The sequence below is a fragment of the Sesamum indicum genome, linkage group LG2 (genome assembly GCF_026168435.1).
Source record: "Sesamum indicum cultivar Baizhima isolate 11 linkage group LG2, ASM2616843v1, whole genome shotgun sequence".
NCBI classification, from domain to species: domain Eukaryota; kingdom Viridiplantae; phylum Streptophyta; class Magnoliopsida; order Lamiales; family Pedaliaceae; genus Sesamum; species Sesamum indicum.
Genome location: NC_142658.1, coordinates 17,694,939 through 17,722,158, shown reverse-complemented (window position 1 = coordinate 17,722,158; position 27,220 = coordinate 17,694,939). Strand labels below are relative to the sequence as shown.

The 27,220-nt window shown below is 33.9% G+C and overlaps 4 protein-coding genes, 1 long non-coding RNA gene and 1 other non-coding gene across 6 annotated transcripts; 5 read left to right on the top strand and 1 right to left on the bottom strand.

The window, feature by feature from the left end:
• The first annotated feature begins 488 nt into the window (after window positions 1-488).
• On the top strand, window positions 489-6,145 carry LOC148789238 (uncharacterized). Its single transcript, XR_016063934.1, has 3 exons — window positions 489-616; window positions 5,549-5,658; window positions 5,967-6,145. It is a non-coding gene; the product is annotated as an uncharacterized LOC148789238 (long non-coding RNA).
• Window positions 6,146-7,090: 945 nt separating this feature from the next.
• On the top strand, window positions 7,091-8,262 carry LOC105156040 (uncharacterized). Its single transcript, XM_011072070.3, has one exon. The coding sequence runs from the start codon at window positions 7,278-7,280 to the stop codon at window positions 8,139-8,141; it is 864 nt and encodes a 287-aa protein (XP_011070372.1). The 5' UTR covers window positions 7,091-7,277; the 3' UTR covers window positions 8,142-8,262.
• Window positions 8,263-10,497: 2,235 nt separating this feature from the next.
• ENODL8 (early nodulin-like protein 8) lies at window positions 10,498-11,436 on the top strand. Its single transcript, XM_011072069.3, has 2 exons — window positions 10,498-10,730; window positions 10,817-11,436. The coding sequence occupies exons 1-2, from the start codon at window positions 10,553-10,555 to the stop codon at window positions 11,203-11,205; spliced, it is 567 nt and encodes a 188-aa protein (XP_011070371.1). The 5' UTR covers window positions 10,498-10,552; the 3' UTR covers window positions 11,206-11,436.
• A 2,922-nt stretch (window positions 11,437-14,358) lies between these two features.
• LOC105156038 (oligopeptide transporter 7) lies at window positions 14,359-21,869 on the bottom strand. Its single transcript, XM_011072068.3, has 7 exons — window positions 21,577-21,869; window positions 20,980-21,485; window positions 20,777-20,874; window positions 16,043-16,612; window positions 15,554-15,809; window positions 15,288-15,470; window positions 14,359-15,200 (listed from the first exon to the last, which is right to left on the bottom strand). The coding sequence occupies exons 1-7, from the start codon at window positions 21,614-21,616 to the stop codon at window positions 14,592-14,594; spliced, it is 2,262 nt and encodes a 753-aa protein (XP_011070370.1). The 5' UTR covers window positions 21,617-21,869; the 3' UTR covers window positions 14,359-14,591.
• A 3,215-nt stretch (window positions 21,870-25,084) lies between these two features.
• Window positions 25,085-25,158, top strand: TRNAV-AAC (transfer RNA valine (anticodon AAC)). Its single transcript has one exon. It is a non-coding gene; the product is annotated as a tRNA-Val (tRNA).
• LOC105156297 (protein LEAD-SENSITIVE 1) lies at window positions 25,157-26,956 on the top strand. Its single transcript, XM_011072393.3, has 2 exons — window positions 25,157-25,485; window positions 26,009-26,956. The coding sequence occupies exons 1-2, from the start codon at window positions 25,392-25,394 to the stop codon at window positions 26,725-26,727; spliced, it is 813 nt and encodes a 270-aa protein (XP_011070695.2). The 5' UTR covers window positions 25,157-25,391; the 3' UTR covers window positions 26,728-26,956.
• The last annotated feature ends 264 nt before the right edge of the window (window positions 26,957-27,220 follow it).

Below are 27,220 nucleotides of genomic sequence, written 5' to 3'. Positions count from 1 at the left end.
ATAGGCCTGCTTCTAGGCTGCTCGTATAGGGCCATACCGATGTTAATATTAAAAAATATTAACAAACAAAGATAATAAATAATGATGGAGAAAACAAAAAGTGAACAAGAAAAAAAAATAATTACCAAAAGATAGTTATGAAAAACCAAAATAAGTGGTGGAGTTATAAATAATTAACTAATTTAAAATTTTAAAAATAAATGGCAGACTAAAATTAAGTGAAACTCCCAAAAGGCATTCTCACTTAATGATAAAGCATACATTATACGAATTTCAATCTAATTTCATCTTATTTTCCATGTGTATTCTAATAAATTAGGCCTGTCAATGGGCTCAAATTATCTTTGTCCAAATCCATTAAATCAAGCTACATAAAAATATTTAAATTAGGTCCAGATCCATTATATTAAATGATTAGGTTTAGGTCAAATTATATACCCATATAAATACTCAATTTACCCATCACCAACTTTTGCCCTAACCCTCTCCACTCTACGCCTCCAAATTATTTCTGAGAATTCTCTCAAATTTTCATCCACCGCACCCAATTCAGGCGGTCGTCAACTTACCTCTTGGCCGTGGACCTCCCCACCTCCACACCCACCAGTGGGAGAAAGTAGGTTTCTTTTATTATCCCATTTGATTTTCTATTTTTCTTCAAAATCTCCGAGGTACTTTGTTAATGCACCAAGCAATGCCCTTATGTCTACGCTATCTTTGTGAGAGCATTCTCCCCGCAGCATAGGGTTATAACTTTATCGTCATGAGTTTTAAATGTTTCTTTCTATTTCAGTCAAAGTGATATTCGAGAATGATTCGTGTTAATGGTGGCAATCACATCATCATACTTGCTAAACAAGATATTAAACAATGGAAAGAACAGACATGGAATTATAGGTGTTCCATCTCGTCACTCAATTGTGTTTATTTTATGTTCACAATCTTATTTGTTTTGTTCTTTGCCTTGGTAAGTTTTTTTCAAAGGACGAAAGGTTAGCCTGTTATTGTAGATTCTCTAGATGTCGAAGTGTAGTAAATGACATTGAAGCTTAAGAACGATTAACAAAGCTATATATATCCCGTAGTAAATTGAAAGACTTGCAGGGAGAATAAGAGAGACCAGTTGGTTCATTTTCTATCAATTCTTTCGAAATTATAATTTTTTGACATTTCTATCAATTGAGATATAAAGATGGAGCAGTATTGGTCATGTTACCCTTTTGATTAAATCTGTATTGTACTAATACTAGATTATGAAGTCTATGCAATTGCCAATGCCTATGATGTCTTTATCTTTCTCTCATGTTTGAGGTTATATTTGATTCCGTGGAACAATGAGAGTGGTGGTCATGAAGCTATAGTATTTAGGGTTTGTAACACAAAGAGCCGGATTGGTACTTATGGAGTTTTGAGGTGAACTGAAGAGTTCCAAGTTTTACCTCCTTTTTTCTTGTATTCGAGATACATAATTTATGCAATTTTGGTACTTCATTTAATTTCTTATCGGTGCTAATTTAGGACTTCGTGGTATATTTCAAGTATTATGAAGTTATGAATGAGATAAGTAGAAAAAGTTAAGGAACACAATATCTGATGTACGTTTCTGTAAGCGTGCAAGTATGAAGAAACAAATTATCATATTTATAATAACCCATTAATAGTCTTTAAATGAGTTGTCTAGTCAAGAATATAGAGTATCTGAAATGTTTCTTAAAATTGAAATCAGACATGACTAGAAACTTTTTTCTAAAAGATCTTTCCTGTCAAACTTCTTATAATGTCTCCTGTCAAGCTTTTCCATCCATGTCAAAAGTTCATGTCTGATTTCAATTTTAGACACATTTATGATACGTTACATCCTTGATTAGGCAACTCATTTAAAAACTAATTAATTGGTCATTATAAGTATGACAACTTGTTTCTTCATCCTTGCACCCCTACACAAACCTACATCACATGTTGTGTTCCTCAACTTTCTCTACCTGCCTCATTTATAATTTCACAATACTTATGATGTAACATGAAGTTCTAAAATCAAGACCGATAAGGAATTCAATTAGATACCAAAATTGCACAAATTATGTATCTCACCAATACAAGAAAAAAGAATGTAAAACTTGGCACTCTTTAGTTCACCATAGAACTCCATAACTATCAATCTGACTCATTGCTTTGTAAAGCCCTGAAATACTTTAGCTTCATAACCACCACTCTCAAAGTTCCACGGATTTAAATATAGCCTCAAATAGAAAGAAAATATAAAATGACATCTTAAGCATTTGCCAGACTTCATAATCTCATATTTGTACAACATATAATACAAATTTAATCAAAAGGGTAACACGACAAACAACGTTCTCTCTTTATATCTCAATTTAATAGAAATGTCAACAAATTATAATTACAAAGGGATTAGTGAAAAATGAAGCAACGGACCTCTCTTATTCTCCTTGCCAGTATTTCAATTCACTGCGGGGTACATATAGCTTTGTTACTCGTTCTTCAGCTTCAATATCATTTACCACACCACGACATCTAGAGAATCCACAATAACAGACTAGCCTTTCATCCTTTTGGAAAAACCTACAAAGCTAAAAAACCAAATAAACAATAAGATTGTGGACACAGAATAAACAAGTCGAGTGAAGATGTGGAGTACTTATAATCGTATGTTAGTTCTTCTCACTGTTTAATCTCTCGTTTGGCAAATATGATGATGTGATTGACACTAATCGCTCTCAAATAGCAATTTGGCTGAAGCAGAAAGAAGATTTAAAATTTTGGATGGTGAAATTATAGCCTCATGCTAAGGGAAGAATGCTTTCACAAAGATAGTATAGGCATAAGTTCATTACATCGAGCTCCCCTAGAGAAATTACAGTCACCCTCTTGATAATAATATCCGTCCAACAATTGATCAGTCTTGTTAGTTCCATTATGGTTTTATTTAAATTTTGTATTGAATTGCCCAAAATCCACCTTTGGAGCCTAAATGATAATTTTATATATTTTCTCTAATAGTTACATTTTCCTTTTGTAATAGTGTCCATCCAACATAAAATTTTACAATTTTTCATAATAATGCCCGCCCAAGGGTTATACAATTATGTCACACTTAGGACTATCACTTATCAGTAATTTTTCAAACAATGAGAACAATGTCGTCATAAATAGGTGACCCAATGGACGGTCTATTTGCTAACCCAATAAAAAGCTGGGGGGGGGGGGGGCAGTGGAGAGAGAGGCCTAGGGAAGGCCCCATAGACCTTCCCATTAGCTAAAGTCAAAGCTCAGGAGAAGGATTTGTCCCTTGAGGCCTAGGAGGCCCAAATTTCCGCACTAGTAGCTAGCAACGCCATTGTCCAGGTGGATAGACATCATTCGAGCAGAACCTAGTAAGGATGATCGAGAAAGAAGACTCCTGGAGAAATGGGACCCCTACTCTGCTAAGGATTTTTAATCGATTAGATTCCCTTAGATTTCTGCAACCAATAGATCAGGATTCCAAAGAGACTTATCTACTAGTAATTACCTCATCAATGCTCTTGGGGGCCATACCCCTCACCACTGGGGGGACTTTGACTATAAAATTAGGTTTGACCTCCTCAACCAGGGGGCGATTTTCTGAGCATTCATGTTGAATAGATGATCAAAACGTTAATTTGATTAACTGTATTTTATTGGGTAATCTTTATCAAAATTATATTGAATTGATGAATATGGTAAGAATTCATCAAACTGACATTGTGTTTTATTATGCTTACCACTTACATTGAATAGTGTTTCAATGTCACAACAAAATGCCCATACACTGAAAGGTTAAATCCGTAGAGTTGGACTAGCATAGATCTGGCAGCTACAAAATCAATTTCTAAGGTCTGATTTGAAATATTCCAAGTCAAGGACCTCGAGACATGGCATCGAGTGTCCTAAAGAGACTTGCACTAAGTATTGCAACAATGTTTCATTAGTAGTAGACATAGGTTGTCTATGCAATTTTAGTGGGTTAGTTCGCAAGTTAGTTGACCGACTCAACTGACTCGCGAAAATCGTTTTATGGAAGCCTTAAGGACTTGGTTGGTATGACTGGAATCTTCGTTCCCAATATATGATATTAGTTCTCGGATTTGAGAAATCATGACAATCACGTGCATAGACCTGACAGTTATGAAATCATTTTCTAAGGTTTGGTCTGAAACATTACAAGTTGAGGACCTCGAGTGTCCTAAAAGGCCCTGTACGAAGTATTGCATCAATGTTTCATTAGTAGGAGATATAGGTTGTCTATGCAATTTAGTGGGTTAGTTGTATGGAAGCCTTGAGTGCTTGGTTGGTATGACTGGGATTTCTAGTTCCAATAGTACGGGATTAGTTTTCGAACTTGAGAAATCATGATAACCACGTGCATATGAAAATTATATCTTAAATATGGTGAGCGGTGGCTGTATCATGAGGCATGGTCATCATAAGCCTTAATCAGTGTAGTCGAAGTATGTAGCAAGGACGATAGACTCCAAGATAGCATCTGTCCCCTGTCGGTATTGTGACAGTAGTGACTCCTATAAGCTCTGAGACCCGTTTATGCCCTCAAAATCTATTACCACAATGACTGAATGGGTGGGATAGATTTCTCGATTCAATCAGTAGGGTAAACAAGAAACCCAGTTATAAGTATAGATATCTAGTTCAGGATAGGAACCAACGCCCAATTTCATGTCCTAAGCTAAGGTTGGACAACGGTTGATGGAAGGGTCATACTCGTATGAGACTCGAAGCCTAAATGTTAACGCCACTATTCAGCTAGTTTCTAGTGCCATGGATTGTTGCTAGACGACCATCCATGGTAACAGGCTATTTCTAGTTATTAATTAATAGAAAATAATTAAATAAATTAAATTTAATTAATTCTGTTAGTCACATACACCAAAATCTAGCTGAGGGTGAACCTAAAGAGTCACACATTTACCACTAGAATGGGATAAAATTAATTTCGGAAGAGTCAAATTAATTTAATTTGATTAAATTAATTTTTGATGGAATCAATGATCAAATCATTTATGTAGATCAATCCATTGGATGGATGACTTGAAATTTAATTAATTAAATTAATTAAAATTCTAAGTTAGTCCTTAAAATTAATTGATTAATTTATTTGAATTTGGTCCAATTTATAAATTGGATTTATAGATTGAAAGCGAAACAATGTGCTTGAATCTTTTAGTTGGATTAAAGATGGAGTTTGGTAATGGACTTATAATTGAATTTGATTTAATTAGAGTCCATTAGATATAGACTTGGTTTAATTTTAATTAGATCGAGCCCGATCCATTAAACACAAGTGCAAGGCCTTGGATGACATTGGCTAGAACATATATATACCAAATATCATCCTAGCCAATTTTAACACACTTCTCCAAGTCTTTTTTTCTCTCTTCCTCGCTCTCCATATTTCTCTTGATCTTTGAGATTAAAGAAATTTAAGAAGACTAAAGACGTTAATTCAGTAACGATTGTTTGATATCTTATTTATTCTTGCTATTACGAGAAGACACGTCCTTCTAGTGGGAACGTGGATATCTTTAGAGGATCTTTATGCAGAGATCTCGGTCCATTGAAGGGAGGAATCAACGCTTGTAGCCGGTTCAATGAATCACAAGGGTATGGTTCTTTTATGCTTTCATCCCTTTCTTGTTTTTGTAGGCCTATGATTGTTTCCGGAAAAAGTTCAAGGGTACACACCTTGATTGGGAATTTCATGCTTGTGCTTTGATTTTTTTCATACTTTCGCCGCACTTCTAAACCGATCCGCTTCCTTCATCACAAGCAATTTCTAATATACATACTCGTTGCAATTGTTTTTTTCAACATAGCTTCTTGTTCCATTTTCATATTCTCTCTTTCTATATTATTTTTTCAATCTTATGCACCAACTTGAGCATCGAAGTCTTAATATTTTTTTTTTGTAGGTTCCAAATCTTTTAAGCTTACAAAGAATTTGGCCGGCCAAAGAGCTCAAGCCCATAAGTTATTTTACCTGTGTATTTTTGGCACTTTTGGCACTATCAAGTGGGCATCAGAGAGGATATTTGTTTCAAATCTCAAGCAAATTTGGTGTAAGTTATCAAAAAATGAATTAAATCATATTAATTTTTCTTAACTAAATATAAAATTTATTAAACATAATAAATTAAATATTCTTAATTTAATATAAAGTTTCATATTAAACAAATTAAACCTATGAATAAATTTTAAAAATATAAGTGGGTATTTGTAATTATACTCCAAAAAAAAATTGGTTTGCTGGAAAATCAAAATTAAAACACATGATATTTTGTATTTATCTTTTTTTATATAGAAGTATTTAAAATACTTGTCGGAACCGCATTAAAAGCGATTCAACCTAGTATTTTAATTATTTCAAAAGTACAGTATCTTCATTTTATTTTAGTTTTTTGCTATATTTAAATTATTTATTCATTATTATATAGAGGGTGATTGTAATTTTTTCTAACAACGATATGATATTTATAATTATATTAAATTTTAACGATGCTCGATGTAATTTACTTAAAATAAATTTAACTAAATTATTTTTAAATTTAAAATATAAAGTTTTTTAACATAATAAACTAAAATTTCTCACTTCAATACAAAAGTTCATATTAGATTAAAATTTATTTTTTTTATTTTTTATAAGTTTGAAATTAAAAAAAAAAATACAATTAGGACCACCTATGAGTGTTCGACAAAATTGTCGGGCCGCTCCAATTTATCGATCCAACCCAAATCGCACTAGTATTGCAGGGTCAAAAGCGGGTCCAGTTGATTTTGGACTAGTAAAAAAAGAAAGATTGTATTTCGTCAATCGGGTTTGATTTTAATTTATGTAAACTACAAGTGTTTGACTACCATATAAATAATGATTATAATAATAATAATAATAATAATAATAATAATATTGGCGTGAAGGAACACCAGGCACGCTACAATGCAACTAATTTATTGTCTCTACAACGTTGGCTTCTTTCTGTTTTGTTGGGAGTTTTCTATTAAACTATGATTTTTCATGGGGTGAAATGCTATTTCACCTAAAATTAAATTTACAAGGTCGGTCCCACGACACTTGCTACCTTCACAGCCTACCACCGCTGCATGCAAAAAAGACATCCAATGATGATCAAATCAATTCTTCACAGCAAAAGTCAGATACACTTCTCCCACACTCTGCAATTTCCCAAACCTCAATCATCAGTGTTTGAACTGTATACACAGTATATATGGCCTCTATCTTGCCTGCAATGAAAGCGCGTTTGGAGAAGGGCGACACCCTCTACGGCCTGTTCCTCTGCAGCTTCTCTCCAGTAATCGCCGAGATATCCGGCTACGCTGGATACGATTTCGTCGTTGTGGACATGGAACACGGGTACGGCGGCATCTCCACCGCCCTCCCCTGCCTCCACGCCCTAGCTGCCACCGCCACCCCCGCCATCCTCCGCCTGCCGGAGTGTTCCCAGACATGGGCCAAGAAAGCCCTTGATCTGGGCCCACAGGGGGTAATGTTCCCCATGATCGACACCCCGGAACAGGCCCGCCGGGCTGTCTCTTACTGCCGCTACCCACCCAACGGGCTTCGCGGCGCGGCCCATCCTGTAATTCGGGCCTCCAGGTACGGGATTGATGAGGAGTACTTGTCTAAATGTGAGACCGACTTGTTCGTAATGTGCCAAGTGGAGTCTATGGAAGGAGTGAGGAATGTGAGGGAAATCGCAGCCGTTGATGGGGTGGACTGCATTCAAATCGGGCCATTGGATCTGAGCGCGAGCTTGGGGGAGCTGTGGGATCCAGTGAACGAGAAGGTGAAGAATATGATGAATGGGGCTGAGGAGGCAGTGATTGGGCTAAGGCCCAATCGAGGAGATGGCGTTAGTGGGCCGTATTTGGCTGGGTTTGCAATGGCGAATGATGGGCCTAATGAGCTGAGGGCCCGTGGATATCATATGGTGGCTGGTGGCGTTGATATCGGGCTTTACAGGGCAGCCGCCGTCGACGATGTGAAGAAGTTCAAGATGGGCCTAAATCTGGATGCTGAAATTGAGGGAACAACAGAGGTCTCAAGTTTTGTTAAAATTGGGAGTAAATAGAGACATGGTTCTTGTTGTTTTCAATGAAATTTGCTGAGTGTGGTCCACATAAAACTTGTGTCTTTGTATTTTTGTTGATTGCACAGTAAAATATATGGATAATAACCCTGTCCTCCCATCAGATTTAGTGTAATGAAATGTAGATCAAAAAATTATATTTAATAATTATTTCATCCGATAAATAAATCTTTTAATTAGTTAAAGTTTTTTGAATTTACTAATATTAGAAAAAAAAAGAATGAAAATTTATATTTATCCTCAATTAATTTATTGCATGTTAAATAAATTTTTTATAATCGAACTACTTTTATACACCTTTCAATGCACTAATGCATGTAAGGATGTACATTTTAACTATTATAAGTGTAGTTCAATTAGAAAAAATTGTTTGACCTACAATAAGTCAGTAATAAGTCAATTGAGAGTAAATATGAATTTCTATTCAAGTTTTTTTGGATATTATCATCAAATTTGTGAATTTCACTAACAGACAGATCTATTTGTTGGATGGAAACACATATCAGGGGTGCTAGATGTAACTTTGCAAACAATAAAGGGTTTTTTGTATTTCTACATCAATTTTCAGGAAAGGGTGATGTAATGATCCCTGAAATATAGAGATAATTATATTTATACCTCTTGACCTATGGTCTATTCACATAAACCAGTCCTGTCTTTTGCATAATTATAGAAACTATCCCTAATAGCCAAAAAAAATAGGAATAGTTCGTGTAATGATGCTAACAAATTTACGAGGTGTATAAGTAATAATAATATTTTGGTGAGTGTATGTGTAATTATATAACAAATAGAGATTGTTAGTGTAAATAAGTCATAGATCAAGGGGTGTAAACATAATTATCCCTAAAATATTATCATTAAAATGAACAACCTCCTGAGTGGTACTCCAACTTGCATCAATTTGCTTGTACCTTACCTTTTTCTTCACCTGTATATTTGGTGAGAAGGGTCTTGCAATGGAATTCTCCCCCAACATTACATTGGGACTTTCATTTAGGTTTAGTGATTGTGGATCCATCTTTAATATTATTTTTTTATGGGTAATGTTATAAGCTTACAATGAATACGAGTTCAAGTATAAGTAACTCATGAGTGATTTTATATTGTAACTCACATGAAACTATTCTAATAGAAGAAAATTTTAATCCAAATCAAATTCGACTGAATCTGAATCAGAAATAATAACCAATCACACTCATTGTATGATTATTTATTGGGTTCGACTGAACATGATTTGAGTAAAAAGAAAATTCTAATAAAGATCAATATTGAGCAATGATGTAGGAAGAAAACTAAATCTTAAATGTGGTAATTACCTTATGTCATAATTACAAACTAAGTAAAAAACGAATCCTAAACAATAATAGAAGTGCATGTGGGTTTATGGAGAAATGGCATAGAATGGTGGAATCCATGATCCACAAGGCTCCCATGTTGCTGCATCCGCCAACTGTACCACGTGCCCTGCTCTCTTCTAATTATTGACTTCTCCTATTTACACTTACAAAACAACAAACCCAAATTTCTGATTTCTGCCTCGTAACATCACCACTCCTACTACCAGATTGAGTCGGTGCAAAGCCATGCCCTTGTCGCGCTGTCTCCTTGTCACATTATTCAACACCATATATAACTTTTTGGTCCCTCCTCATTTCAACTATTTCAATTTCAACCCCTCTCATTTTACCTACTATTAAATCTACCCCCTCATGCTTTCTTTTCAGCAAAAAAATGTAATTACTTATAATTAATATATTAATTATTAATCAGCAACTATTATCACAGTTGACATTAACCTATTATTAAGATAGACCAACACTCATTAATAGACTCGAATTTATAACTTTATGGTTACTGGACCTCAATTTTGCCGACCAAATCAAATCTCATTTACTTGATTAAATCATAATTGAAGATTGATAATTTATTAATCCGGGCTCCTCCTTCACTCTTGCACTAGAAAAAATAATTATTGTTACCTACATTTTTCATGGCTACAGACTAAAAATCATAGTAAATAACTATCACTATCCCTAGTTGATAAAATTGATACAAAAACTTAATTATGCACCATGAAAATAGTTTTCCCCTAACTCTACTATTGTCATAATGTTTAGCCATAACAAATATTCTAATCATATTCGCAAAAACTACATCCAACAACCAATTATTTATTTTCAATTATAGACAATTAGTTCTAGTTAAATGTTATATTTCTTGGAGTGTTTCTAGTAGTCAAAGCATGAACTCAGGGTTATTCTAGTAATTTCGCATTGCTCTTTTCCCTATTTTTAGTGTGTACACTAAATCCAAATTCCATTGGCCAACTACATTTAAATCTCCTCCCAAGTTCTCCGCCTCCCTCTCTCCGTCTCCCTACGCTTGCAGAAATGGGAAACTCCGAGCTCTGGTGCACCCTGCTGCTCCTCCTCTCGATCCAGGGCGAAGTCCTCTGCAATGTTTACCATGTCGGAGACCTGCACGCTTGGGGCATCCCCACTTCTTCAAACCCACAAATCTACACCAAATGGTCCAAATCCCACAACCTTAACATCGGAGACTCCCTCTGTAAGTAACTCTTCACACACAATGCACACGCACTGAAGGTGTACGCTGTGATATTGATCGATCATATTCTTTGATGATCTCTGCAGTTTTCTTGTACCCGCCGAGCGAAGACTCCGTGATCCAGGTCACGTCGGAGTCCTACAACAGCTGCAACCTGAAAGATCCCATTCTCTACATGAACAACGGCAACTCTCTCTTCAACATCACCAAGCCCGGGGACTTCTACTTCACCAGCGGAGTTGAGGGCCACTGCGAGAAATCGCAGAAACTTCACGTTTCTGTGTATGGAAATGGATCGTATGTTGCCGACTCGCCCGCCTACGCTCCAGCGGCTTCTGCGCCCTCTTATCCCACTGTTTTCGGGTCCATTCCGATGCAGGCTGCTTCTGCTTCTGCGTCGCCATTGACGAGAATTCCGGTGTTCGTATCTGCAGTGGCTGGAATTTTTTGTATCATCGCTCTGATTGTGGTGTAGAGGGATGAAGGGATTTGGAGGAGTATTTTTGTATAATTCTGAGTTATTTCTTTTCGTGTTCAACAATTCTTGATGTATTTTTTTTTTTTTTGAAATTCTATAGAAATGAAATGATTCTTTGAAATAGAATTGGAGATTTGTCGCACGGGATTCTTTCTTTCTTGCTCTGTATGTAATTTTTATTTGTTTGAGTAAATTGAGAGGATCATTTGGGTCTTTTACTTTTGTAAATTGGCATCAATATATGTTATCATATTTCACTTTGAATATATAAGGGTTTAATGCAATTTACCTTATGATATTATAAATAAGTAAATTATATCTTATAATAAAAAAATAACAATTCATCTTTCTTGTCTAAAAAAAATAAATTGTTTTATTTTAAAAAATACAAGAGGATAAATTATTGTATTTTTAAAAATAAAAAAAAATAAATTACTATTTTTTTTAAAAAAAATAATTTATTCAGTTATAGTATTATAAAAAATTACTTGCAATTTTCCCGAATATAAATAGTTAATTGTTGATGAGCTAAGTCAACTTCGGCCTTGCAGTTCAACATTAATTCTAACAATTACTTATAATTAAACTTCATTGAAACGACATTTTAGTTAAAGTTATTATTTGTAATTTTTAATCCCACTCTTCAATCTAATTATTAATTACTATTAAATATTTTTAAAATTATTTATTATTTTAATCATATATATTTTTACTTTTTTTTGAAAAAAAAAATATCATGATAAGGGGGTGTCATAAGATTAGAGGGCAGTGAGATGTCGGCAATGGTAGTAATGAAGAAGAAAGAGAGAAGCAGGAAAAGTTGGAATTTAAATTTAAAGTAATCCTCTAAGAAAAGCATACGCTTATTTCCATGGCCCAACTCAGCATATATAAGACAATATGAGAATTAGTTAACCCGTATACCTCCAAGCTCACCATCATGCTTTCAATAAACAATTCATTAGCTGGCATCACTTGTTAGCACCCACACTAAACATTAGCATGAACATGGGATGTGTTATAAATAAATAAAAATATTATTGAGCTGCTTTTAGATTTATGAATAAAATATGTTAAAGAGTCAGATTCAATTTATTTAATACCAATAAGTTCAAGTTTAAGTCTAGTTGGCTTATTCATCACTTGCGGGCTGAAAAGCCATCAACTCAATCTATGTCACCTTGTTGAAGGGGCAACAAATCTGTCCATCTTACCCAACATGTCAATCCTATTTTACACGTCAAATGACACTAAATCCTTGAAGTACGCCAGCAAAGACACACCTAACAGGTGGATCTGATTGAATAAAGATTATAAGTAATTGGTTCTATGATTTTAAGCTACTTTATTTCTGATTTAACAGGATCTCTTTATTTTAACGTGGGACCCATATGAGATGGCAAACATAAGGATAAGTATTATTCCTATTGATGCCCTCATCATATAGTTTTTAAGCCTAAAATCAAAATTCTGCCCAAGCCCCAAGCTAAAGGGCGGCTTCTCAATTATGCAACACAATAAACCCAAAACTCTATTGGCCTAGGCCCTTTTGTTGCCCAAATTGATGAGGCAAGGCCCTTAATCGAGACCCAATCAGTAAGCCCAAACAACAAACGTCAAGGATGCCATGTCAAATGAATACCACACATCAAGGTCCATGTCACCCAAAAAAATGTCCTATTAAGACCGTATTTATCAGCCATAACTGACTGACAATGTAGCAAGTTTAAGATTTTCTTTCTTTTTAGGTTGACAAGAGAAGACCCATTCAAAGTGTTATAACTCTCAACATATAACTCCAAATTATGTAGCAAGTTTAAGATTTTCTTTCTTTTTAGGGTGACAAGGCAAGACCCATTCAAACTGTTATAACTCCCAATATACAACTCCAGATTGGGTATGGACTGTTGATATACACTTATCTTAACTGGCTTCTTGGATTTAGTTATTCATCCCAAATAGTGAACAAGGCCACTCCAATAAGTCCGCCCTCCATCTATGGAAGTAAACACCATATTAGATTGTATAAGGTTGAATGTAAACGACACTTACCTGTAGCTATTTTTACTTTCTAGTTCAAGAGAACGTCGGACCCTTTAATTTGAATGTAAACCGCACCCATGAGATTTGTATTTATTTGAAATTTTTTGAAGTATTTTTTGTCTTGATTATTCTTTTTAGGCTAAGTAATATTGATAGAATTGATAGATATATAGGTTCAATGTTACTTATTCCACTGTTATCTATGATTACAATGATCCGTAATTATCATAAATGATTAGTATATGTAAAAAGTATATTGATTGTGTGTTTTGCATGACTGATTGCAAGGGTAAGAAAACTAAATTATAGATGATTGCAGCTATCTTAATTTTTTGATCTATGTATAATTGTCTTCGCAGGTGCAAATATATTATAAAATTAATATGAAACATTTTTTTTTCAGTCAATGAGATAATTAATTTGGGAATAGGAATGGCTGGACCTTTTAAGCCACAACAAAGGCCCTGAGCAGGGTCTTCAATCTTCTTGTTTTGGAATCACACCAGATTCTTTTAATATTTTTTATACTTTTTTCTAATATATAAAAAAAAATCCGCATATCTTATCTATACTTACATATAATGCATGAAAAGAATACTGCTATAAATAAAAATAGTTTTAAATAGTTTTATGTTTTAAAGTATACACAAGCAACATATACTTAGACTGTTTTAGTATTTTAGAGTAAAAAATATGCACATATAATTTTTTTAAAATAAAACTATTCTTTCAATAATATATTTATCTCCTTTTTATAAAGTTTACCTATAGTATTAATTTTTAATATTTAAAAATTCTAGTCGAATCTAATGGGTCAAACTTATAGGGTTAGGGTCCCATAAAATCTTGGTGCGTTTGTAAAATATATCAACTTATAAAATCTTTTAAACAAGCGTTGCCCAACACCCTCATGGTAAGGTTCCTTACTGATGCCATTTCCTGTCTTTAATTGTACCAAAAACTACACCTATCAACAACGGAAAATACAAAGTGAAGGCTGCAACATATTTTTCTTCTTCAATTTAGATCATAAACATGAAAATCCGTCAGTAATCTGCAAGGATCATAAGCAGATTACAGCCAAACACTGCCAAAAGAGAATGAGAGTTACAAGAACCAACTCTTTTCTATGATCTGTTCTAAAACAATGTTAAGTTTCTTGTTTCTTCGGAAGATTTATTAAGACAACACATTGAACCTCGTAATGAGCAGCAAAGAACAAATGTACTAGAAACATGTACAATTTCTGAATTCAATTGAATATATATGCATCATTTTGTTGATAAAGAAGCACATATTTTTTCTCCAAGTTCATAGATTCAGCTCTTGAATTCTTCATGTTAAGATATGACAGGACAGCTTTCAAACAATATCCCCTTAGCCGTAGGACAGGAAGCATAAGGGCATCCATCAAGATCATTTCCCCACCAGTCTATACTAATGTTCTCCAGGCCCAAACACATGTACAAAAGAACCCCCATAAAGGCCAAACCGGCGTCCAACGCTCCAGAGAGGACGTAATTGTGACGCTGCCACAGATCTGGCCTGTACCTATACACGACATAGCCAGACAGAAAGCCGACAATAATCCATGTCGTGTAATTGACGGCAGTTGCTGGTGGCATTTGCCCGCAAGCCCCAATTAAGACTGGCATGTTGATGAGTCTAATCCATTCTTGATTGGGGAACGCCTTTGTTGCCAACCACACCAACAGAGGAGCTATGGCTCCTCCGAGAAAAAACCAATTCACCATTCCATAAGTGCCTTGGTCTCCAAAAATCTTTCGTGGGCCGATCAGACCCCAAATCACGGATGCATCATAGAAAACATGATCACCTGGGCACGTCCAGACGCTATCAGAGGATTTGTCGCAGATGTCCGGGATGGTTTCCATTAACCACCATGCTGTTCCCAAGTAAACGAAACCAGCTATAAGAGTTCCTACCACCTTCATAAAACAAGGTGAGTCCTCTTAAGTCATTTTCTCGAGTAACAAGATGTAACTTGCTGGGAAAACGAATTAGAGTCAACTGACCTGTGCCATGAACATCATTCTTGGTGGGATTTTCATGTAATGTCCAAGCTTGAAGTCTTGAAGGAACGTGATTGCCTGCGTCATGCTAATGTAGCCATAGACCTTGAAGCACATGTTTGCAACCGGGTATCCAGGGTATATGTATCCAATTATGTACTCGGTGATAATGTTCAACCCCGGTGACTGTTGTTTATGCACTAAGAGTTAAAATCATTCACATAGGGTATAAACAACGTATCAATAAGGAGAAAAAGGGGTACACTTACCTGGTTAGTAATAGCCGTAATGATACCAATTGGAAGAGTAAAGAATATAGCGATCACGCAGGCTAGTATAACACCCCACCAAGGCAGCTGAAGTTGCTCCTTGTAGTATTCACAGGCAAAGATAGTAAGCGCAACGTTTGCCACAAGAATGCACCAAAACCACCACTCCGGTACTTGCCTATATTTGCTCATCAGTTTTGTGTGTATGTCCATTTTCTTTTGGTTAAAACTCGATTTGCTTTGCTCCCATATTTCTCTGCACTTCATTTAACACCATTAACTATTGCAACATGCTACATGAGTTAAATGCAACGGCCCTCCATGTGAAAATAGGCAAGAAACTCCTTTAAACAAAAAAAGGAAAAAAGGCAACACGACCCTTAAAGTAGTAAGCTTCTTTTTCAAAAGTTTAGTGCGCGGTAGTATTTTCACATTGAATAAAGTGCAATCACCTACATCCACAATCGCCTATGGAATGATGAATATTACCTCCCATGAAACAGAAGCACATGCATGACGGTGGCGCTTAGCGCAGCGAATCCAACACCATACGTCATGGCGAAAAACGTGCTTAGATGAAGAGGGCCTTCGCGCTGATACGCTGCGGCATCAAGGTGGAAATTCAGGTCGATGATGCTAGAAATGTTGTAAATCTGGCCCGAGCTGGTGAAGAGATCGTCGGAGAATATGGGGAAGGTTTTGGCTTCATAGATGTTGAGCCAGTAGCTGAGTGGAGTGACAACATACATAACAAAGAAAAATCCAACAGCTACGTTGGCAGTGGCGAACCAAGGACTTGCCAATGGGCTTCCAAGGTAGGAGGAAATGGTGGACCAGTCGAGGCCGATGGCTCCAATTCCGAGTCCTTTGAGGCCCGACCCGAGTTGTTGGGCTATCACTGACTTGGGAAAGATCCAACATATCCATGAAAGAGAGGTTAACATTTGAAAGAGATAGCCGGGGAATATGTAGTAAGCAAAGCTGCAGATGAAGGCAATAATGAAGAACTGAGTTCGTGTCACCCCGCCCTTAGGTCGCTCGTCTTTCTCATGGAGAGCCCTGTTCAGACATACTCAATTCTAATTAGGATGTTTTTGGATCCATGCATTTGAATTTAGGAAAACGAATTTAGAGAAAGAATTTCAAATCAAAGAAATATAAAATCCATTTATATTTATCAAATTACAGTCAAAATTTGAAAAAGGAAGCATTTGAAATTCTTGAAGTATAAAATTATCTAAACATATACAAAGCATGTGTTATTAAGGATTTGAAATCATCCTTTAATTTAAACGCAACCTCAGTGTTTTCTCCCACACAAATTGGAAAAGAATTTTTAAAAAAGAATGTGTCAATCGCCGGAGTGTGTGGGTGTGTGATATATATATATATATATATATATATACACGTGACAATTATAGATTAGTAAGTCACTAACGTTAAAAATCTAAGTGGGAAAATTTTGAATTGTACGTCCCACAAGTTAGCCATTTTGTATTTTTTTTTCATTGTTTTTTAGTTCATCACGTTATATCTCGTAACTTTAAAAATAATTACAATTTTAACCCCAAATTAACCTTAATTTCGTCAAATTTTGGAAACAACATCTACATGACAGAAGCTTGTTAAATCTTGAGGGGAATTAAGATTGTTTTGGTCAGAAGATTTACCGTAATTAAGGTTTAGGACTAAAATTGAAATTTTTTTAGAGCTAAGAAATAAAACGTGGTGAGCTGAAAAATAATAAGACCAAAATTAAAAAAAAAAAAAAAAAAAAACAACCAACTTCTATGAGATATAAAATGCATTTTTTCCCACCAAAGTGGAATACTATTTCCCCACCACTTTCTATTTGTTGGTAGGGGATCTTCAATTACACAATTGTACCGCAAAATGATGCCATAACACGTGTGTATTGTATGCAATTTCTATTTTTAAATTATAATTTAATTTAATTATACTTTTAAATTAAACAAAAAAACACTTATGAATCACTTATTGATATAATGTCAATATATAATATAAAAGTGTGATAAAAGATCCACACATTATCAGATATCTTTCGTGGTGAAAAGAATTGTGCCACATGCTTTAATACGCAATGTATTTTGTCCCATTTTAGAAAATTATAATTATTAAAATGAAATTACTCTTTTACCCTTCAAAAAAATTACTTGAACCACTCTTAAGATTTATTCAAATTACAAACATCTTCCCTAACAATACTACTTACCATCACGCAACAAAACCATTGTAAAAATTTTAGTTTTGACCACACAATGATTAAATTATAATTAAAACACTGCAGAAACAACGGTTAATAATTAATAGACAATCATAATATATAGTACGATCTTTTATATTTTATTTTGATAATTAATCATGACAAATTGTCATATTTCTTCCAATGAACATTTGCAAGCACTACAATAAAAACAACGATAATGACAAAATATTAAGTGAGATTTTTCAAGTTTTCATTATCTACCATACATACAAATTGGTAAGTAATATTTCGGGTTTTCAAATTAAAATCTATGTGTATATTAATGAAGAGCACCTTTTTGGTGTCTTCTTTATTTTTGGTATGTTATTTTTCTTTTTTTTTTTTTTTCTCGACCCACTAACTTCCACTTTTTCCCGACTATCTACAAGTAGTAAAACCTATTTGTTTAAATAGTTATTTATTTTTAGTTAATATTTTTTTTTCTTTCTCCTACTCCAGATATTCTCTTCCAAAATTACTTTTTTATCATAATCATTTTTTCATATTATCATTTTTCCTACAATAAAAAAATAATAAATATTATTTAATTATTTTAAATTTTTTGTGCACACACATTAAATATGCCACGTATAGCTAGTTATATATAATTGAAGAGGGGTGAATTGGTGTCTCAATTATTTTGGTATGTAAATTTTAATATTTTATCTTATTTATTTAATTTATTTATTATTTTTCCACCCACCCATTTAACTTCCCACTTTCCCATTATTTTTCAAGAGTTATTCTTTTTTTAAAAATTTTATACATTTTTTCACAATTTTTTGTAAATTTAATATTAATTTATTATTTTATATATATTTATTAAATAATAAAGTTTTATAAATATTTTATTTTAAATTATACTTATAGAAGTTGCACACACATAGGGTGTGCAACAAATTACTAGTAGTTAATTATATTTAAACCCCCTTTGAAAATATAAAATTACAAAATCTTCCAAAAAAATTTCAAAATTATACTTACATCACCTCTGAAAATTCTATTATTTACCTTACCCCCTTTCATTAGGATTTGGACGAAAAATGCTGACGTTAATAAAAAAATTACATAAATTTCAATTCCCCTCATTCAATATTTTCATATATTTATTTTGTACTTATAAAGGGAAAAATGTAATTATGTTAACCTCACTCCACATAAATATATTACATTTATCCCTTTATAAATACAAAATATATATAGAAATGTTAAGTGAGGGGGGGAAAAACTAAAAATTTGCATAATTTTTTTTTGTTAACATTAGCATTTTTCGTCCAAACCTTAATGAAATGGTGTCAGGTGTAAAGTTTTAATTTTAAAAAAAAATTATTCAAATAAAATAAATAATATAATCTTTATACACATAACATATATATATATATATATATTACACAAACTAAAAAAAATAACATAATCTGAAATAAAAAATTCAATTCAATGTTGGAGACCAACTTGCACGTATACGTATATTAGTGTATTATTGCGACTGCGACTCAATTCACTACGACCAAACTTGATAGCACTAAACGTAAAATATCAGAGAAAAGAGACAGCTTGAGAGAGTCCCTACCAATCTACCATGGCCCAAAGGGTTACGAGCAATCAAATGCATGGCCGGATAGGCCTTTTGCATATTGCAGGTAAATTACATTTTCGGTCCCTATATTTAGGATTAAAATTAATTTTGATCCCCAAATATTTTTTGATTTTTAATTTTTTAAATTATTATAATTTTGGTTCAATCATTAAAATTCGGCAATACGGTCGTGTTATGTAGAACACAGTCTACCTTAATTGACTTTGATTTTATTGATTGGATCAAAATTATAATAGTGTGAAAAAATTATGGATCAAAAATCGAGTTTTAAAATATCCATATATCGCATTATCAAAAAACCAAAAAAATAAAAAAGAAGCAGAAGTGACACCTTTTTATAGTAGTAATGCAACATATCACCTTACAAAAATTACAATAACACGCAAGAAAAAAATGCAGTTAACCAACCCCTTATTTATATATGGAAAGAAATTGACGCAATTTTGATCCAGATTTGAAAATTGCAATTAAGGATTGTAATTAAAAAAAAATATACATTTAGTTCAAATCTTGCTGGAAAAAGCTATATTGATCAGAATTTATCAAATATTTTGTATGGGACTTAGTTTATTTCGGTCTTTTTAATATTTCCGACCAATTTTTTATAACGTGGCATGAGGAATGTTAGGAAAAAATGCAGTTTTGGTTCTATAATTATAGAGAGTGTCATGTTTGTATTGATCGGAAAGTTCAAAAATTTTCAAATTAAAAGGGTCATGTAATCATAATAATTAGCAATAATTAAATATTATTTTTTATGATGAAATTAAATGTGTTGTACTTCTTTAATTATAGTTCCTAATTGCAAAAGTGCCACTGTATAGACATAGGACTAAAATTGATTTTTTTTTTTATAAAAAAATTAAAATTGCAAATTCAAACAATATATATGAAGAATGTGGGTTTCGTGGGAACTAATTAATTGGCAGGTAGGTTACCTACCTGCTAAGATTAATAAATAAATGTATGCATCAGAAGTCAGAGAAAGAAATTAAAATAAAGTAACAACTTAAAATTATAATTTTAGTCTCATAAAATAAATCTTTACCCTTTTTAGTTCTTTTCCTTATGACATTTTTAATATGATCTCAAAATTATCCAAAAATATGGTCTTAAAATTGAAAAATATCGACACTTTTAATCATTTACTTTGCGGGATTAAAGTTTTTTCAAATTTAGGTTAAGTAATATGGAAAAGATCTTAAAATAGAGAACTAAAAATGTTAAAATTTCTATTTTATGGGAGTGAAAATGTAATTTCGCTAAATTTGATGGGACTGCCAGTGTAATTTGGGAAAGAAGTGGGAGAAGTGCCATTGCCAAGAAGCTTAACAGCAATGAAACGAAATGAAAAACTTGCCTGAAGAGTGAGACTTGAACCAAATTGGCAGGCCACCACATGGCTGCTGGCTCCACTAAATACCTTCTGTAAATCCCAGCCCATCCAAACCCCAGCACCTACCATTCAAACCACATACACAACCCTACCTATGATCATCTTCTCACCAAATCCTCAAACAACACACACTCACACCTCACACTGCGTGCAAAAAAGACACTAACCTGAGTTGTGATGACGACAATCAGGGAAACAAAGAAACTGATGTGCTGCTTGTAAAACACCTTGACTGCAGTCACAACGTGGATGGCGTAAACGGTGCCGGCGCCGGAGTTGGCGAAAATGGTGATAAGAACATGCTCCTTCACATTGAATGGCCCTGGATTCAGCGTGAATTCCCATCGCGTGCCTCTGAAGAATACGCGGTCGGTGATCTTGGCGGCCATCAGCTGCCCCAGCGGCACCACCGCTATCTGCGCGGAAATCGCCGTGATGGACAAGGGCTCGGTGCGGTACCAGAAGAACTGGTTGAGGAATGAGAGGAGAACGCAGGAGAGTGTGCCCAAGAACCACATTCTGAAGGTGAGAACGGGCAGAGTTGGATCGTCCGTGGTGGGAACCGTGAGGGCGACTTGCTTGATTGGTGAGTTCTCTCCAGGCTCCTCGTTGACCTGGGAACTGCTGGATTCCGGGCTGGAATAATGTTCATATTCCTTCTCAGGTCTTGATACTGCAAGAAAAGATGTCCCAAGTTGTTAGAAATGATGAGGAACACAGGCCAGCCAATCTGTGCAAGATGTAAGGATTCTTGGTGTACTTACTGAGAGGGGCTGTGATTTGATCTGAGGATTCTCCCACCATTGTTGCTTTTCTTGGCGGATATGAGAGAAATGTGAGGGGATTGGTGTGTGTGTGTGAATCTTGGAAGAATTTGGAGGAATCAGGGATGGGGCTGCTGTGTTACTCCATTGATGAAATGACAAAATGGATGATGGGATATTGATAGAAGAGTTTTGGGTTGGGGTAGATAGTGTCAAATATTAGTAATAAATTGTGATGAGTTGTTTGTGAAAGAGATACATGTGCAGCCTTAATCATCACTACTACTCTTCTGTTTATTCATTGGAGGTGGGGTGTGGTCAAAAAAACTTCTTTTTTGCTTGTACCATTTAAATTCCATCACAATAGGAACTAAAGACATGCACCAATTTTGTCCATTCACTAGTAGAATGGTGATATTTTGTCATGATTGATTATTATAGTAAAATATGAAAAGTTAGGGTGAATATTGATTAATCACAGTTATATAATGATTATTGATTATTGTTTTTATAGATGAAGTCAAAATATCAGCTATAATTTAAAGTCATGGCAATATTTTGGCCATATTTAAAACTAAGATAAATTATGACGGGTTCTTCTGAAATTTGTTATAACTACAAATACTCATTTGAAATTACAAATACCTTAACAAAATACTCTCCTACAATGAGTTGTCACAAGAAGATATTTTAATTTTTCAAATAATAAGGGGATATTTGTGATTACGACAAATTTCAGAAGAACTGGTTATAATTTATTTTTAAAATTATAGTGAATATTGATCGATTATGTTCAAATTTTGAATTTTCGTATTAATTTTGTATGACTGTACATGATTGTATTGATTTTTCATAATCGTTAAGCCGAATCATTTATAATCAACAATGATTTATGTTTTGGTAGCATTAGGGGAGATTAATAGTAAGTGGTGGAGACAGAAAGCTCAAGCAAATGGTTGATTCAAAAGGAAAGTCAGATCCTTTAAATAAGAAGCAAAGAAAGGTCAAGTCATATAATTTAAATTATTTTGTAATTATTAAATTAACCGTTGACAGTGAATTGTATCTACAAATTAGTAGTTGGTGAAGGGATAAAATTGATTTTACACTGCCTCATATTTATTGCTAACATTAATATAAATACCCTCAAATTTTATAGTAAATAGAACTTTTGGAAGAAGAAGGAATTGAAGAGAAAATGGTTAATTTTTAACTTGTACAAAAATTTGACGTGTTTAGATGTCAAAGCTTCATCCTTTTTTCCGTTAAGTAAGAAATATGGGAAAGAGGTTTTTCCTTTCGTAACGCTTTGGTTCATTCCTACATTCAGGTCATGGCCGTGAGGTGAAGGATTTCAAATCAGTCATCGGTATATATAGAATTAAATGGGAAAAAAAAAAAGAAGAAAGAGTTCATTTTCCATGATTTTTTGGGTGAACAGCAATTCACTCTCCAGTAATATTACAAATCAGAAAATTATTCTTCTATAAACAAAAAAAAATAACAAGACAGAAAGGTAAATCGCTTTATTTTAAAAAATATAGGAAGATAAATTGTTTTATTTTAGAAAATATAGAGTAATAAATTACTAATTTTTTTATAAAAAATAATTTATTTATTAAAATATCACAAAAATTGCTTTGCATTCTTCCCATGATTCTTCACGTGTTCAAGTTTCTCCGACCATATTTGGTATCGTAATTCTACCAGATGTTAATATATGCCTCGTGAGTAGTCCAATCACTGCCAGTGCTATAAATAACAGAATAAAAAATGGAGTTAGTTTTAATAATAACATGTGCAACATGTAATGATACCCAAAATTTGATGAGCATAGTTTTTTCGTGTTTATAATAAGGAATTTTATCATTTTTTTGAATAGATTTACTAGAATTTACTATTTTCAGTTTTTTCCTTTTCTTGGGATACTATTTTTGGGTATTTTATTTATTTTTGTAAATTTAATTAGGGATTAAAAAAGAGTAAAAAAGATAAATACACGCAACATCAGTCAGATCAAACAAAACGCACCCACTAACGAATATTAAAATAAAATTTCTAACAAGTTAATTAGCAATAAAAATATTGATCAGCGACGAAATAATCATAAAATGGATATTTTTCCTTTTAAATTCATTATTAATGTGAAACATCAGTCAGATCAGATAAAACGCACCCACTAACAAATATTAAAGTAAAATTTCTAAAAAGTTAATTAGCAACAAAAATATTGATTAGCGATGAAATAATCATGAAATAGATATTTTTCCTTTTAAATTCATTATTAATGTGAATTAACAACAAAATCCACTCTTTTGCAAAGAACTTTTGGTATTGCTAATGAAATTATTTTTTATAGTGTTAGAAAAATACAAGCCTACACTCGTGGGGTTACTCCTACAGCCACCAAACCAAGAAATCAGAACATCATTATGGAAATTAAGGCTACATCAAAGGTATGGTACAACAATTTTCAGTACCCCCAACTACACAATAAATACCACCACATGTCAACATTTTAGGGAGAATATTGAAATATTTTACTTTGATTTTTTTTTTTTCTGCAAAAACTGATTTAAGCAATGGCGGAATTGGTTCGGAGTACTGCCCAGATTCTTTTAATATTTGTTTGTGTCGTAGGCTGACTTTATTTTAATTAGACAATGAGATTTTTGAAAACAACGTTAAGTGTCTTTTTTTCTATGTTTATGTATATCGTATAGAAGTTTATGATGTTGAGTGTTTGACGGGCATCATATGTTAGATAGAAACGAAGAATTGAAGCAATATATTCGTTTAAAAATATCTTCTCTATGATAAAGTGTATGCTTATAATAAAATCGTGAGAGGTTCAACTTATTTAAGGTGAAAATATGAAACAAATATTAAAGAAAAAAAATTATTATTTAAAATTATTAAAAAAAAACTTAAAGAGAAATACTTTGTTAGTTGTATATTGGTGTAATTCATTGATTGAAACTATTATGATATGAAGGGTAAATTTTATGGTCGACCCATAGAATTAGATCATAATGCATAAACACTCATTCTCTTTTGTAAAATTATAACTACACCCTTAAGGGGTTTCATGTTTTTTAGGAGGTGTTATTAAGCTTTATATTCAACAGTACTTTACATATTCTAAAATAACTCTAAATTTAAATTTAAATTGATAATAAATAAGGACGTGTGAGGACAAGTTAAACTAGTAAAAGCAACCGCAAAAGACCTTCAACTAGTGAGGTTGATGTTTCATGTAATTGTTGATCTATTTTAATAATAATTGACGATTAATTATAAATATTTGGTATAACAATTGATATATTAATTATTAAGAATCAAAATTTAGTAGTGGTAATGTATTCATCTTAAAGAAAAAAAAAATACAAAGTATGTGGACAAGCAAAATGCCAACAAATAAAGAATAATGTTTATGGGTGGTATGATATCTACTGTCTAAGATTTCAATTTTGTGAAATATATGTAATACAAATAGGGAAGGCGCAAAGGTGTCGTGGTGTAGTTGGTTATCACGTCAGTCTAACACACTGAAGGTCTCCGGTTCGAGTCCGGGCGACGCCATTCTTTCCTTTTTGCAGTTGTTCCTCAAGTCTTCAACATCTGGTGTTTTCTTTTTATTGCTCATTCTCTTTTTCCTTCGTTTTTGAATTCCAGAGTCGCTCAATGTCGTTTCGTCTTCTTCGAATGCGAATCTCTTCGCTTTCCGCTTCCTTTTCTTTCACTCTTTAAATGAGATAGAGAGAGAGAGAGTGTTTTGGAATTCAAGAATTGAAAAGAAAAAGAAAGGGAAAGAGATGGGAATGGTCTCACACAGAGTGGAAAGAAGCGATTTAGAAGCAGGCGACCATATCTACACTTGGAGAACTGCCTTCGCTTACTCTCATCATGGTCTCTTTCTTTCTGCTTCGCTCTCTCTCTCTCTCTATTGTTGTTTCCCCCCCAATTTCTCTAGTGTTATTATGTTCTTGTTTTTTGTTGGTTGTATATAATGCATTAGTTCTGTTTTCTGCGCCTGATTTCTGGTGAATGTTTCACTCTACTATCCATTCTAATGAAGATTCCACCATTGATTTTAGCTTTCATAAGAGAATCAACTGATGAGATTGTGTGCCAATGCTGCTTACCCTACTGTATTAGTTGTGAGTTAATTTGATCAATTTCTCAACAAGGGAGCTTCACTTCATAGGATGCTGTAAGCTGATAATAATTTTGACAATAGCTAATTTCAGCGTTTGGGATACTGTATTTTTTCAGTCCAATTCTTACCTCTTTGTGTTAATCTTAGGTAACCCAAGTGCATTTTATTGCCAAGATGCATCTACCAAGTGTTGATCGATTTTTAGCAGTGTCCCAAGTAATTCTTTTATGATTCTGACTTTGTATTATTATGTTATCCAACCACTGAATTCAGGCATCTACGTTGGTGGGGACAAGGTTGTCCACTTCACACATGACCGGCAGTATCTGAGTTCATCTTCTCAAGCCGCCTCGACATGGTTCTCGTCATCCCCCTCTGATGTCCCCTCAGCAACCTGTTTAGATATTCCAGACTGCGGTTTTGGGAAAAAAAGAAGTGGAGTAATTATATCTTGTTTGAATTGCTTTCTTGGAAATGGATTATTGTACCGCTTTGAGTATGGAGTTAGCCGGCTATCGTTCATTGCTAAATTCCGAGGTGGGACATGCACTACTGCTAAATCTGATCCACCGGAAGCTGTGATTCATAGAGCTATGTATTTGCTTCAGAATGGATTTGGGAACTATAACCTGTTTACGCATAATTGTGAGGATTTTGCTTTATATTGTAAAACCGGTTTTCTTGTTTGTGGGGAAGAAGGGCTGGGAGGCAGTGGTCAAGCCTCATCTTTTGTAGGTGCTCCTTTGGCTGCAGTGCTTTCTCTGCCTCTTCGGTTATTCGTTTCAAGTCCACTCGGTATTGTGACAGCAACTGCTGCAATATATTCATTGAATAGGTATGCTACTGACATTGGTGTCCGAGATGATGTGATCGAGGTGAAGGTAGAGGATATAGCTTTGTTTCATGGCAATCAACTTGGTGATAGAGATGGATGCTCTGGTGAGATAGACGATAACGGCACTCGACCTCAAAAGCGGCAAAGGAACGATTGATGGAGAATCACCACTTAGGCATGCAGTTGTGGACAAATCTTTGTTTTATCATCTCCTGTACAACTTTCTATTTGCTCTTTCTTGCTTCCCTGAAAAGGGATATTAATTGATTGTAAGAGAGTACTCTTCAATGACCATTCCATATTCATGGTGTAACACAAATATCTGCATTCTGAGTTTTCGATGCAGTAAGCCTGTGGATTCGATATGATATTCCTTTAGTTCCTTATAGTGTCTGTTTCATGGTGTAACAACTAACATGAAGTTTGTCCTAGTTTCGTTTTCGCGTGTTCTTCAAGAAATCATGCATTTCTCAAGCAAGTTCTCTTCCTGTACATGTTGCTTTCTTGGCTAGGAAACAAGTGCAAGAATGGCACTCTATCACCACCTGTTCAGCTGGATCGTACAGCAATAGAAGAAACAAAACACGATTATTCCGCGTAGCCACTGATCATTTTTGTTTGCTTCTCTGAGTATTTTCAGCTACAACAAT